The 15,307-nt window shown below is 39.1% G+C and overlaps 1 protein-coding gene across 3 annotated transcripts; it reads left to right on the forward strand.

Annotated features, from left to right (window-relative positions):
- The first annotated feature begins 1,863 nt into the window (after positions 1-1,863).
- LOC124283797 lies at positions 1,864-14,145 on the forward strand. Of its 3 annotated transcripts, none has more exons than XM_046719826.1 (11): positions 1,864-2,136; positions 2,645-2,748; positions 3,641-3,788; positions 4,662-4,869; positions 5,661-5,733; positions 6,112-6,396; positions 7,666-7,823; positions 8,259-8,423; positions 10,782-10,900; positions 11,832-12,111; positions 12,864-14,145. In XM_046719826.1, exons 4-9 carry the CDS (start codon positions 4,837-4,839, stop codon positions 10,881-10,883), a joined length of 816 nt encoding a protein of 271 aa, XP_046575782.1. In that variant the 5' UTR covers positions 1,864-2,136; positions 2,645-2,748; positions 3,641-3,788; positions 4,662-4,836; the 3' UTR covers positions 10,884-10,900; positions 11,832-12,111; positions 12,864-14,145. The 3 variants fall into 3 exon arrangements, with proteins under 3 accessions (XP_046575782.1, XP_046575781.1, XP_046575780.1); XM_046719825.1 differs by having other exon boundaries at positions 1,868-2,140; positions 11,847-12,111; XM_046719824.1 differs by having other exon boundaries at positions 1,868-2,136; positions 11,847-12,111.
- Positions 14,146-15,307: the final 1,162 nt, after the last annotated feature.

Here is a 15,307-nt window from a genome sequence, read left to right on the forward strand (position 1 = left end):
ATATCAAGTTGTTGATTTACGCCACAGTCAACAATACATGCAATTAGCAGGTCTGGGGAAGGTAATCCAGTGGTTGAGAGTGTGAGCGACTATCGACGCTATTGATTTGAAGCAACGACACAAACAGGGTCATCCATTAGAGACAATTGTTCCTCAACAGAACAGACAATTCTTACGAAAAGAATCGGATAAATCGTCAGTCCTGTGTGTTTGTTTAATTGATGTTTAACGCCGCACTCAGCAATGTTCCAGCTATATGGCGGCGGTCTGTAAACAATTGAGTCTGGACTAGACAACCTGGTGATCAACATTATGAGCATCGATTAACGCAATTGGGATACGATCAATTTTGTACACATTGACTGACAGCAATTGTGTATATAACAATATCCAAAAGTTATGTTTAAAGATTATGGGAAGGGGGAGGGTCATTGATTTTGTACATGACATGCAGTGTGTGTGTGTGTGTGTTTATGGGTGTGTGTGTGTCACTTACTTTGTACATACATTTTAAGGGGGGGGGGGTGTCATTCACATTGTACATGCTTCTCCATAAAAATCATCATCACCCCAACCCCCACCCCCACATATAACTTATGAACGGTCCCTTATGGCACGTAAAATTTAAAACATGTCACTAACTCATTTAAGACAACTTTATTTAAACACAAACCATAGTCCGACTACTTCGAATGTCCGTAGGACGTAAACAAACCCGTAATCATGGTAATTAGCGAGAGTAAACGTATGACGTCCGAAAACATATAATCCATCGATAATATATGTGAAAATGACTGCGTGAAAATTCAAGAAACTAGTCAAACATTAGGGTTTGTGAGAGAGAGAGTGTGTCTGCATGTGCTTAGTAAACTGTATGTCTATATATTAGTTGAGACATAAGAATCTGCCAGCCCCTGCTGCCAGCAGATGTCCGAGGCTACATCCCCAGGACTGGTGACAGCTGTGATAACTAATAATATAAGACTTATAGACTAATTGTCTTTGTGGGGTCCTGTGGGTTCTGACCTGATCAACAACGATAAGTGTCCGACAAAGAATTTAAGATTCACATGTGAAACGAAAGAGTGTGAGAAAGAGGCAGAGAGCTTTAAGATACTGAAGAAGGAAGCTAGACATGTATTTAAGTTTCTAATAGAGGTTGTGTGTTGTGGGCTTAGAGGACATACGGTTTTTCAACCTGTCCAGCCACTGTCTATTCACTGTCCAGCCACTGTCAAGTTAGTGTGTAGCTACTGTTATTCTTTCATTGTGTGGATTGTGTGGATTGAAGAGTCATAAGAAAAGCTTGGAACTTGTGATTAAAGGACATTTTGAGACCACTGGATCGAGTTGAAAGTTTTAAATCCTCTACCTCCAACAGTTGGTTATTATAAGAACTCACATTGGATTTAAAATTATCCTGAAAATGATGTACCAGAGACCGTATGCTGATATACCGCTTATCTGTTATGTACACTCATTGTAGGCCTACAATCAACATGACCAATTCGAACTACATGTATCTAGTTGAAAATGATCTTACAATATCATGAAAATTGAAGATAGGATGAATTCAACAGATCTACTTCGCTATGCTTCAGTTCATGTTCTGAGCAGACAGTGTTGCCAGATAATAACTTGAGTGAGTGAGTGAATGAGTTTTAGTCTCACGCAGCACTCAGCAATATTCCAAGTAATATAACTGAGTCTGGACCAAACAATCCAGTGATCAACAGCATGGGCATCGATCTATGCATTGGGATACGATGGATAATAACTTGACGTTTCAAGATATTATAATATGATATGATTTTGTGGCCCTACTGGGCTTCCGTAATCTATAGTCTCGAGCCTTTTCGAGATCTGGAATAACTGTGTAGATAATGTCGAGTTGTGTATAATATCCCTCGTTGGATAATGAATCCGAACACGTCCTTTCGTATATTTCAGCGTGACTGGTTTGCCGCACTGCCACTTTCACATCTCAACTATATTCTCGGAAACGAACAAAACATGACTACAGGTGGCGCTTTTCGCGGGAAATCGCGTCATATTCGAACGTGAACGAACACATTGAGACGGAAGGGTTGAAGAGGCAGAGCGGGTTATCAACGGTTGAAATAAACTCACTTGAATGTATGTAGGTGTATTTCGTCAACATTGTGTGAGGTAGCATTCGTTTCTGTCAGTATATTAGTCCTGGTGTAGTAATTAGTTATTGAAACAGCAAGTTAGTGTGTTTTGTCCAGTTTTCGATCAAAACATTAAGATCAAAGCAATGATATTTATTTCTCCATCATATAAACCCCACACTGTCAAACACTGAGAAATTATTTAGTGAGATGAGATATGTACATGCATTATGTAACAATTATTAGTGGTTACAAGTTAAGAAGGAAGAAACACAATTACTGAGAATATATATTAGAACTGAGATATAAACAAAGACCATATGATGTCTTTCAGTGGTATTTAGAAGTTGTACATTTGATTCAAGATATTTTATGATTAAACTTCTTTTTAATTTAAATTAAATTAAAAAGAAGTTTAATCCATAAAAATATCTTGGACATCAAAGACCATATGGTCTCTGATATAAACAATGCTAAACATGTGATTATAGTATCACATATATATGTTTTAGATATAGATATTCAAGATGTCAACCGGAGATTTGAAAAATAACCTGAGGAAGCTGCAGACAGAGGTCAAGTTGATGAAATATCCAGAGTCTGTTGATATCAAGGGGTGAGTCTCTCAGAGTTTTGTTTTAAACTCACTACCTAGTTCAAAATTAAGCTACTCTAATGCACATACATGTAAGCACTTAGAATTGATGTGTTTAACAAGTGGCAACATGGTACCTGTCTACTTTGACCATGCCAATATAGGCTTCTAATCATGATAACAAATTGTAATATAAAGCTACACAAAAGTCCCATATAGAGTATGTTTTATACTGAAACTGACTGATGAAATTGTTTGTCCTTAACAAGTGTTGTTCAGACTCCCATTCCCCTAACTATTAAAATGTAAGGGTAGCCATTGAAGGTACACTGGTTTTGGTGTTGATTTTGTGTAACACAGTATTTTGTCTTATGTTTGCTCATAAATATTTTGTGAGATTTGTTTTTCGAGATGAAGATAGGAATTTACTTATGACCAAATTAGATCCTCAAAACTTTCAGTCTATGACGTCATGACTCTCCAGAGATCTAATTAAGCCTTGTATTTGTAGAAAATATGCTGGATAAGCCACTATAACCTAATTCATTTGGATTTCTTGATTACAAATACACATGAATAATTTCAAAAGCCCAGTAGTATGTTGCTGCATAACGACACAATGTAGCCTTTTCAGCATGTGTACCTGAATATTATTACACATGTGAATGAAAGGCAGGTGACTTTTAGATTGCTAGAACCACCAGAGGTTAGTTTAGGCTAACATAAATAAGGAGATATGCAGGACATGTGTGAACAAGCAGTCACTTTTCACTTTCTATTTTGCTTTAGTTAAAACCCACAATGCCCAGTTATCCAAATCTCATTCTCATAAATTTCAGAAATATGTATGATAAACTATATAAGAGCACTCCTGAATCACTGATTGTTTTTGGTTTTTGTATTGTCTTGGCAGGTTGACTCAAGGTGATGCCAAGGCCTTCATGCCGATCCTTCATCATGGCTTCACAAGCTACAGCACCAAACTGGCCGAAGATATTGCTGCTAAGGATATTGTACTCTTTGCCAAGTCTGATACAACATTCATAGATTCTATTTACAAGGTTAGGTGATATCAGATTGATTACTTTGTGTTAGCACCTCTGCACATGAAAACCACAAAGTGCAGATGTGAGTGTTAGCAATATCACTCTGGGGCATGCAACAGAAATGGGCTTGAGCGTGACGAGTGAACACTTTAACCGCTAGGCTACCCCTTCACCCCTGTGCGGATGTGTATACATCCTTCCAAATACTCTGGACAACACATGGGAGTGTGTGGAGCAATCTGATTGGTTGAACAGGGTTTCAACTAGCGGCTAGCCAATTAACACTGAGGTTCATGATGGCTCACTACATGTATACCATTGCATCCTGCATGAGTGTAAGCTTTAGTTGGCAAGATACTGACCACAAGAAAATTATGCATTATGTAAAAACAAACATTTCCTGTAGCAGTTGCTTGAATCTGACTGATAAAACAATAAATGTCTTACTAAAAATATGATGGAGTATTTTTTTGTGAAAATATCACCCACAATGCAGGATTACTGCATTATATAAAACTATATGTTTAGTTGTTATTTCAAGCTATATAGCGTTTAATATGTAAACAATTTCAAGCTGTTTGTTTCTTTTCTAGACATCTGTGTGTGATAATTTCTGCATAGGGTTCTGAATATCACATGGGTACAACAGTGAAACCATTTCTGCTATAGCATTGATATTTGAATTTGCTTTCTAGACTCAGTCAGTCAGTCTGACATCTGCATTCCATTTTGTTGTCATAGGATTATAGCTTATGGAATCATCCATGACAGTTTGTATATTTTTAGGCTTTAATGTTATCGTGGTTAGGTGCCTTCTCATTTTCTTATGTTTTTGTGTAACTTTATGGAAATTTCAATTGTTAATCTTCGAAATGTTTTCTCCTTCAGATTCTGCGGGATATGTTCTCCTACAAACCCTTGGTAACGAAGGAACAGTTTTTCTCTACCCAGTTTGCAGAGAGGAAGATCATTATGGTTACAGAAATTCTCCAGAGAGTTCAGAAGCACTGTCGCAGCATCATATTCCAGTAAATCCTCCTCCGCCTTCAAGCTCAACTCTTCCATGGACAACATTGCCAGGCCCCCTTCTGGACGGGTGAGTCTTGGGCTTCAGAGCATGGGTGGCCAGCTGTCTAAATAGTGTGTGCGGAGTTGTGTCCCTTTGATGTGTCAAGAAACTAAGATGGGTTCAGTAGTGTGAAATCCACTTGTCCAAACTGACTCAAAAAGGTTTTCTTTCATATTCAGGAATCTTTTGTCCTTGTGATTTTTCTTTTGATTTTGGAGTATCATTTTTTCCAGCTCTGCAACTTTTCCACTTCATGTAATAAACCTGGCAATTGTTAGGCTAATCATATGGAAGCCATACTTGTTTTTAGCCAGTGTGACCTGTGACTTCTTACAGTACACTACACAAATGGATTCTCGGATTATACAATCATAGATTGTGTCCAAAAGTGATATAGAAATGAGAAGAAGGAAATAAACTGTCGGTTCTAATGGACCTTGTCTCTGGATAGCTGTAATAGCAAAACGTGTGAACCTGAGAAGGGAAGTAACTCCTTTTCCTGCTTAGTGATGTCCAGTGAAAGTGATGTGTGTTTTAATTTAAGTTTTGAGTACAACTTCATTTGAGTTCACCATCACCATGAGTAGCTGATCTTTGTTGTCCATTACAAAGATGCATCATCTGTCTTACATCCTCTTTAGTAAAGAAATGTTATGGTTTTTAAGAAGGCTTAATTAGGACACAACTCCTTAGCATCTAAGACTTTCAATAACACCCAGATTGATAAAGAAGTAATTCAATGTAACATACAGATTATTTGTTTTCCACATGTCTTTTGCAAACTTTGTGAATAGCCTCAGTTGCTGCATTGGTTCCAGATTCGGCCCAAATCTGCTGCAACAGGGACCACAACGACTACAGCAACCACAGCGACAAAGAAAGATGCTGCAAGTGAGTTTAAGATGTTGTTGCTCTGTTGCTTTAACAGATTACCAAGATTTTGGACTTCGGAAATGGCTCAATACTATAACACATAGGAGTCCATCAACTGCAAAGCTCATTACTGGTATATTTTGTAGTCTTTGTTATATCATGAAAACTAAAACTCAAACCACATAAATATCTGAGCTTTTAAGTGCAAGTGAGTTCAAGATGTTCCCTAAACAGATTACCATGGTTTTGGGCATTTGAAATGGCTCAATACTATAATACACAGAGGTCCATTAAAGCAGGCTTTGTTTATGTCATAACTCAAACCATGTCAAAATCAGAACTTTTAAGTCTTACCTTTCGCTTTCGATCATCTTTTATAAATCATTACTTCTCCAGAATCGTCAGCCAGCATGCCGCCACCCCGTGCAGTCAGTACCCACAATGCAGCTGCCAAGAAGTCAAATCTCAACAGATCAGCGTCAGCAGTGTCTCATATAGAACTGAGCAAGTACAGATCTTCTTCTGTCCGGTCGTCCCTTCCTGGACCAGGCAAACCCAGGGTTGTGAAGGAGGTCATTGACCCCAACCAGTCATGTGACGCTGTGTTTTCCTCGTATACCCCGAGTATTGCCCGTGTCAAACCACGTGCTGTAGAGGTGGTTAACATGCCCAAGGTTCAAGGTAAGAGAAAGATACAACTATGCAGGTAGTTAAAAACAATAATATCACATAATTTAAGTCATATCTTTCACTGATTATATACCTCTGTGTGTGTGAAGATTTGATGACACTTTCATAGAAGGTTGTAAACCCTGTGCAGAGTGAGTTTTGTCGGAAATTCCACTATTGACTTGCTTTTGGCTGAAGTGAGTGAGTATGGTTTAACACTGCTTTTAGCAATATTCCAGCAACATCACAGCGAGGGACACCAGAAATGAGCTTCACACATTGTACCCAAAGGGGAAACAAACCCAGGTCTTCGACATGACAATCATGCACTTTAACCACTAGGCTAACCCACAGCCCCTTTGGTTGAAGAAAGTTCATGTGGAACACAGACATTCCTTGAAAAATGTCACAGAAAGCTCACAGAGTATGCAGACATTCCTTGAACTACAGTTTGGGTGCAGATGCCCTGGTGCTCAGAAATGTTCAGGCCCCGATTTCTCGAAACAAACTTAAGTCTGAGTTTTGATTTAAGTCAGAGTTTTTACTCAAATTTGAGAAAACACAGGAAAATGCATTTCCCAAAATAAACTGAAATCAATATTAAACTCAAACTTAGTAGACAATTTGACATTGGTGGATAGATTACTTAAGTTGTTTGGGATATTTTAATTAAAAAATGCAGTCTTGTTAAAAATTCAGCTGTTTCAAAATGTCAAACTCAGTTTGAAATTTGAGTAAAAACTTAAGTTTGTTTCGAGAAATCGGGGCCTGGTGTATAAACTGTGTGCCAGATGTGAACTAGTCCAGATTTGTACATCACATTTAGACAGTTGTGATGGTTAATTCTCACTGTAAAACGAAATGTCACTCATATGATCTGGGAGACAAGATGAAAGGCTGAGAAAAGTGTGATCACAACACTGGTGATTCACACTCTAGATGCAAGTCATGTAAAAAGGGCATGCATTCACTCCCACACCAAAAATTTGAACAGCTCAGATACAGGAAAGAAAAAACAGTCAGAATGTCTTTTGATAATACACCCTAGTGAATTATGCAAGCCATCTGACTGTTTGGAGTCATATTTGCACGATAGACATGATATTTTAACAAGTGATTTCAGGATGAAATAATGGTGAGTTCATTTTTTTCTCATTTACATTTTCAACATCATAGACTTTGATTTATGATGTTGCATATGTCCCAAATTCAGGTGAACAGTCTAGTAGCTCATATTTCCTAATCAATTTTAAAGAGCCAAATACCGCTCTGTTGGTCCAGGAAATGAATCACCCATTGAAGTGGCATCTGCTTCACCCAACACGCCCCAGTCTGAGCCTGTAGCAGCTGTCAATGGGGAAACCAGAGATGGGATCAGTACCAATGCAGCAGTTCTCTGTTTTCAAGAACTTAATGAGAAAATTAACAGCATCATGTCGGTAAGTTGAAAGTAAATATCGGGATCACATATGTATAACAGCTAACAATACAACTAAACATCAATATAAAAGATTCTGAAAGTATGTCTTAGTGTGTACAAAAGTGATGTATGTTAAGAGAAATTACCTAAAACAAACATATCATTTCTACTGATAAAACATAAGCTGCTGAAGAAAATAATTTGTATAAACTCTATTTTTTCATTAAAAACTATAAAGTTATCTCCCCTCCAGTAAGAGGCTGCTTCTGCAAGAGGAGACTGTGTGACTCTGTAACAAATTGGAAGGGAAACCTACCCAGTATATGATGTGTAATTTTCATAGCCTTGAAATCTCTGGAAGTAAACCTTGAACTTCTTGATTTTGTGACATAAATTCTGCACAAACCATGAATGTTAAAGTTCACAATGTGTTACTGTCATCTCTGTTCTTCAGATGTTGGAAGCTGTTGACAGTCGTGTTGGCCAGATGGAGGCTATGTTTGATCTACAGAAGTCTGTTCCCGTCAGCCAGGAGCCGGCGCTGGACATGAACCGCTGGAATACTGTGGACGCCAGACTCAAACTCCTGGAGAATAGGATGCTCATCTTGGAGTCAAAGGTGAAGTATACTCAATGCCGTTTAGAAAGTGGTCTTAGAGTGAGGCAAACCTGGCCAGCCCACACAAATTTACTCTTCAGACTTTCATTTTGTGGAAGCCAGATGGGTACAAAAGTATAGGTACTGAGAATGTGTATTCCAAGTATAACATACTTTACAAGGGTTAAGTACTTTGTCTTTTTTATGTAGGTGGTGCGATTGCCTTGTGGTTTATGTCACAATGTGTTCATTCTGTTCTCTTTGTGTTCATGACCGCCTCCGTGGTGTAGTGGTGAGAGCGTCCGCCCGGAGAGCGGAAGGTCGTGGGTTCGATCTCCGACCGCGTCATACCAAAAGACGTTAAAATATGGTACTTGTTGGTCCCTGCCTGGCGTTCGGCATTAATGGGTACAACAAGGACTTGTCGGCTCGGAGTCAATATAATGTGTCTGAGTGGGGTAGGTCGGTGGGGTAGCCTAATAGTTAAAGCGTTGGCTATCTCATCGAAGTGGGCGAATCCCCACATGGGTACAAACCAGCCCATTTCTAGTGTCCCCCGCCGTGTTGTTGCTGGAATATTGCTAAAAGCGGCGTAAAACCAAACTCAGTCAGTCAGTCTGAGTGGGGTATTCATGCTTCACTGCAGCATGGTATCTCAGTGGGCTAGCACTATAAAACCAGCTTAAGTCTGGGCTAGTACAAGCAGCCACACATACACTTACACACACATGCACGTCGTCATATGAGTGAAATATTCTAAAGCACAACGTCAAACCCAATTTCACCTCACCTCTTTGTGTTCATGCAAAGTGCCCAGGTTTGAATCTGCACATGTTCGATGTGTGAAGCCCATTACCATCTCTGGTATTGCTGGAATATTGCTAAAAGCAACAGAAAGCATTGCTTACTCATTCACTTTACCTTGTTGAATTTGTGTTTTGTAATACACAATGCATCCGGGTTTTGTTATCCCCCGCCAGGAAGTGGGATGGGGATATTGGTTTGAGCTCCGTCCATCCGATTTGTTACAGAGTTATGGCCCATGTCATGGGTTTCTTGACTTGGTGCATGGTATTCCCAATGGGGACAGATTTTCACAGAAACCGTTATAGATAGAGAAACCAAATTAGGTATGTGTTTTCAGGACATGAATGCACTGATGAAGTAAACAAACAGGAACCAAATAGGAACCGAACACTGTGCCGGGGCATATTGATGACCATGTCTTGTTTCTCATTATGATGGGTTGTAGAATTAGCTTTTTTTAAAAAAAAGGAGTCATGCAGTGTCCTGTAACTTTCATAACAATAGCAGAGGTACAGATAAGCTGCGTATCTGCGTAAATTATGCAAATATTAATGTGAAAACTCAATTCCTATTAAGTCTATTGCGTACAAGTACGCTTGAATTTTTTAAAATACTCAATAAATTTGATCTTACATGCGTACACACAAAAATGTCAAATCTTACCTTGTGTACTGGTGGATAGATGAAATAACTGAGGTATACTGAGAGCTTCTATTTCAGGACATGAACTTGGCAACTTGCAGTCTTTCTTATCGTTTCTCATTTTACTGATCAATATAAATAACAAATACGTAAACCAACATTTAAATTTTATTATATTTTTACAATTATGGCAAAATACCCAATTGAGTTTGAGTAAGCTGGGTACAATTTTAATTTAATATATCTGATCAGTATTTGGTGTACTGGTGAAACAGTGCCCGAAGGTCACAATGCTATGCATATCACAATACATAGGTCATATCACACTGATTTTGAGACACATAGTTATTTAAGATTGTACTGAAACGGCTTGACGACAGATATTTCAGAGAAAGTTTTAAAGGAAAGCTACCCATAGAATCATGTTCATAGCTGCTATGTTTAGTCGTGAAATTGAAACACAAAGTGCCACACATCTAATAAAAAAACCGTTGGTCATTGAAGTGAGTGAGTTTAGTTTTACGACACACTGGACAAAATTCGAGCTATATGGTGGCGGTCTGTAAATAATTGAGTCTGGACCAGACAATCCAGTGATAAACAGCATGAGCATCAATCTATGCAATTGGTAACCGATGACATGTGTCAACCAAGTCAGCGAGCCTGACCACCCCATCCCGTTAGTTGCCCCTTACGACAAGCATGGGTTACTGAAGATCAGTTCTAACTCGGATCTTCAGGGGGTTCATTGAAGTAATTTATTTGAGCCAGTGTATTGTCTTGTATAGATGCAGAAGAAAAAAACAATCTTGTTTTGTATCATAGCATGAAAAATCACGACGTTCCAGAAACCAATTGTATCAATAACCCCTGTAGTTATAGGTGGGTTTAACTGTAAAATGCTTTGATTGTCCTATTCTGATACTGCAGATTCCAGATACTGACAAGGTTAAAGATGCAGTCGCCACCTGTCAACTCGTCACCAGTCACCCCAGTGTCTGCTGGAAAAACTGGTGCCTTTGTCACCATTGAGTCATTTGTGAATGGAGGTATGCAGCATTCTTATAAAGGAAGAGAGAATGTAGTGATTACTTTTGTGGAAGTGGCTGTCTCAGTAGTAGACAGTACTAGTACTAAGATAGCAGCTGTGTTAGTAGTACTGAATAAATTCTCAGTTAGTTCTACAGTACAGTAGCAGCTGTTTGAACAATACTTAATAGATTCTCCTTTTAGTTCTACATTAATAGTAGAAGCTGTTTGAGCAATACTTAATAAATTCTCAGTTCTACAGTACAGTAGCAGCTGTTTGAACAATACTTAATAAATTCTCAGTTCTACAGTACAGTGGCAGCTGTTTGAACAATACTTAATAAATTCTCTTTTAGTTCTACATTAATAGTAGCAGCTGTTTGAGCAATACTTAATAAATTCTCAGTTCTACATTACAGTAGCAGCTGTTTGAACAATACTTAATAAATTCTCTTTTAGTTCTACATTAATAGTAGCAGCTGTTTGAGCAATACTTAATAAATTCTCTTTTAGTTCTACATTACAGTAGCAGCTGTTTGAACAATACTTAATAAATTCTCCTTTTAGTTCTACATTAATAATATCAGCTGTTTGAACAATACTTAATAAATTCTCTTTTAGTTCTACATTAATAGTAGCAGCTGTTTGAGCAATACCTAATAAATTTTCAGCCCATTCCTTCAGTAACAGTGGCTGTTCTTAGTACTGGTGAAATTTCATTTTGTACCTTCAGTAGTAATGGTATCATGCTATCCCAGACAATAAATTAATGCTTACACTATCAACCACTGGTTTGTTACGTAACTCAGTTTACCTACAGATAGTTATCCATGGTACAATATTGAAGACCACAGTGCAACATACATAATAGCATATCAATGGCTGTTATGTTTGCAGATACATGTGGCAACACGACTGCATTAAAAATCTTATGTAAATTAATGTGTAAAGTTCTGTCCTTCATAGAATCTAAAGTTCGTAAAATGGCGCGAGAGGCAGAAGCTAAAATCCGATCCCATTCGGCTGAGGATGACCTGGACAGGGTGTCACCAATCAGGAAACCAGGGATGGTGGAGTTGCCAAGCAACAAGGGGGGTCAGGATGAGATGTTTACCCTGATCCCCGACCCAGAGCCTCACAGCTCCAGCACCCCCACTAAAGGTGTGTCGGGTGTTGGCCTCAAGTATGTGGACACACCAACACACAACCAGGCACAGAGGATTGAACACCTGTGAGTACCTGTATTGTGTTGTGTATGTGAGTTCAGTATGAGCTCTTTATACTTCCAGTTTTATTTTCTTTCTGCTTGTGTTACTGTGATGGTAGCACAGGGATTTACCTGGAGTCCTGTATTTGAGGGTCCATGGGACTCATGCCTATAATTTTAGGGGCCCCAGGGTTTTACACAGACTTTTAAAAATGGAGTCATGATAACTCACAATATTTATTTTGGGAGTCATTTCCAATATTTGGGAGTCATGAAAATTTAATATATTTCTTTGTGAAAAGATGTTCAAGTTTTCTGGGTGAGTGTCACTCCTATCCCAGACTACCTGCCCAGCTCTAGGCCCAAGTCTCTAGGTGTACCTCACAGACAGGCATCCTTTTACCAGTAACATGCACCATGGCACATGCTATCAAGTCATTAAACCTGGATACAGGCTGAAGAGATGTGACAGCAATATTTTGATGTCAAATAAAAACTTATCCTTAAACACCAAAACATACTTTACTATTGATGCAGTATTCAGAGGATCAATTTAATAACCGATGTGATATTGCGGCAATATTTCGCTAAGTTTGATGTTAAAAACTTATCCTTAAACACACAAACATACTCTACCATTGTTGCAGGATGCAGAGAACAGAATCCATTTTGAAGCATGGATTTACAAGCCGCAGCGATATGGCTACAATATTTTCATAATTGTGATGTTAAAAACATATCCTTAAACACCCAAACGTACTCTACCATTGTTGCAGGATGCAGAGTACTGAATCCATGTTGAAGCCAGTCCAGACCGAGATTCCAGCCGAGGAAGTACAACGCCAGGATGTTGATTAATGAAGAACTCAATCTCATCCAGCCTTGAATACATCAGTGAAACATTCCCATACCATTAAGTATTTATTGATAGACAGAAGAAATATATCTGACCAAAGAACCTTGTGATATTCCTGCATATCTGAGCATTTTGATGAATTCATGACTGTTTCTCCATTACTTTATGCCTGTTTGAAGTGACCAAAATGGGTATTAGAAGGTTACAATGGCAGCTAGGCATGAATAAATATAGCATGTGGATGTGGACCACCACAAAAGACTGTTAATTTGCTTCGCATAATTGATATGCATTTATTGTACATACAGTTGCTCACATCATCGACCACTAGTTTGTTTGGTTCTAGCAAAGTAACATTGCAGGCCATGTTTATGCAAACGATATTTGTGAAGCTATTTCTCACCAGACACGCGCATGTCACCCGTCTTTTGAGGCACATCATGGCTGTATGGCTGTGTTCCCTACAATGGCTTCAGGTTAAGGTTGGTGTGAGTACACGGGAAGATCCTAAACTGGGAGTCCTCGTCCCTGGGTGTTGATGACATTATGAGTCCCTTGTTTACAAAGTAGTTCAGACTGATCACTTCAAAGTCCACATTTCAATCCGCTCATCAGTACAGTGTGTGAAGCCCATTTCTGGTCTTCCCTGCAACATTATGGAATACTGTGAAATCTGCATAAAACCCAGCTCAATCTCTCTGGTAGGCTGACAATCTGCTGTGATGAAGTTGTAAAATTACTAATAATGAATTGTGTACTAGTTACTCATAATCCCCAATTATGTGCGATTCTCCTGCCAAATTGACTCCTGAAGACAAAAATCTGCAGTTTAAAAATCCCTTGACTTGGATTAAGGAAGTACTTTGTAATAGCTGCCTCATCCTTTGCTATGATAGCTCAGTGGTGACAGTGTTAGCCTACCACAGACTGCAGGTTTGATCCTCAACATGTACATTTGCCGACCACACTGGTACCCCCACTTCCCTGTGTTGTCTAGTCATACACAACTAAAGTGATGCCATGTCATCTTATGGTTGAAGGATTCCATTAAATTCCATCAGTTCTGTACATTTTCTTCTTCTGACTATAATGGCCAAGTATTGAAGTGATAACACTTGATAACAATTTCCCCTCCATCATCTCTTCATGTGAGACATATTTACAATTGTTGACATCTTTTTCAATAAAATATGCACAACCAAGTGTGTCTGGGCTTGTTGGTTTTGACAACGGCCATGTTGGGATGCCAGGGAAGAAGAAGACTGAGGATTGGGAGACTTCAGTAGCTGCAGTTAATGGGACGTCCAAGAGCCCCTGCATCACCTGGCTGTCTGTAATCCTATTAAGTAAATGATTCATTTGAAACACAGAAAATGATCTGTATGTACGACATGGAGGTGGAATGTTCTGTATTTACGACATGGAGGTGGAATGTTCTGTATGTACGACATGGAGGTGGAATGTTCTGTATGTACGACATGAAGTACGACATGGAGGTGGAATGTTCTGTATGTACGACATGGAGGTGGAATGTTGTTCTGTATGGAATGTTCGACATGGAGGTGGAATGTTCTGTATGTACGACATGGAGGTGGAATGTTCTGTATGTACGACATGGAGGTGGAATGTTCTGTATGTACGACATGGAGGTGGAATGTTCTGTATGTACGACATGGAGGTGGAATGTTCTGTATTTACGACATGGAGGTGGAATGTTCTGTATGTACGACATGGTACTTACATGGAGGTGGAATGTTCTGTATGTACGACATGGAGGTGGAATGTTCTGTATGTACGACATGGAGGTGGAATGTTCTGTATGTACGACATGGAGGTGGAATGTTCTGTATGTACGACATGGAGGTGGAATGTTCTGTATGTACGACATGGAGGTGGGAATGTTCTGTATATGTATGGAGGTGGATGTTCTGTATGGATGGAGGTGGAATGTTCTGTATGTACGACATGGAGGTGGAATGTTCGGTATGTGCACTGTGAATGTTAAATGTTCTGTATTTACAACTTCAAGTTGGAGTGTTGTATGTGTGCAATGTGAAATGTTCTGTGTGTCTGAGATGTACGGGAGGTAGCCTAATGAGGACCCGGGATCAATTCCCCACATGGGTACAATATGAGAAGCCCATTCCTGGTGCTCCCTACCGTCATATTGGTGGAGTATTGCTAAATGTGGCGTAAAACCATACTGACTCACTGTGAGTCTGTGCTGATGTTTAACTGTGTATGTGCAATGTAAGGTGAAATATTCTGTGTGTCTGAGCTGTTGATGAAATGTTCTGTATGTGCGCCATGGGGGTGGAATGTTCCATGTGATACCTGGGGGGGGGGATGTTCCATGTGATACCT

Source organism: Haliotis rubra, unplaced genomic scaffold (genome assembly GCF_003918875.1).
Source record: "Haliotis rubra isolate DU_JTF1 unplaced genomic scaffold, ASM391887v1 Scf321, whole genome shotgun sequence".
NCBI classification, from domain to species: domain Eukaryota; kingdom Metazoa; phylum Mollusca; class Gastropoda; order Lepetellida; family Haliotidae; genus Haliotis; species Haliotis rubra.

Excerpts from the sequence above, each read along its gene's own strand:
- LOC124283797 (XM_046719826.1), top strand. The coding sequence starts at position 4,837 with ATGGACAACATTGCCAGGCCCCCTTCTGGACGG. Across the intron at positions 5,734-6,111 it reads GACAAAGAAAGATGCTGCAA|AATCGTCAGCCAGCATGCCG; the intron begins GTGAGTTTAAGA and ends TTACTTCTCCAG. Across the intron at positions 7,824-8,258 it reads AAATTAACAGCATCATGTCG|ATGTTGGAAGCTGTTGACAG; the intron begins GTAAGTTGAAAG and ends TCTGTTCTTCAG.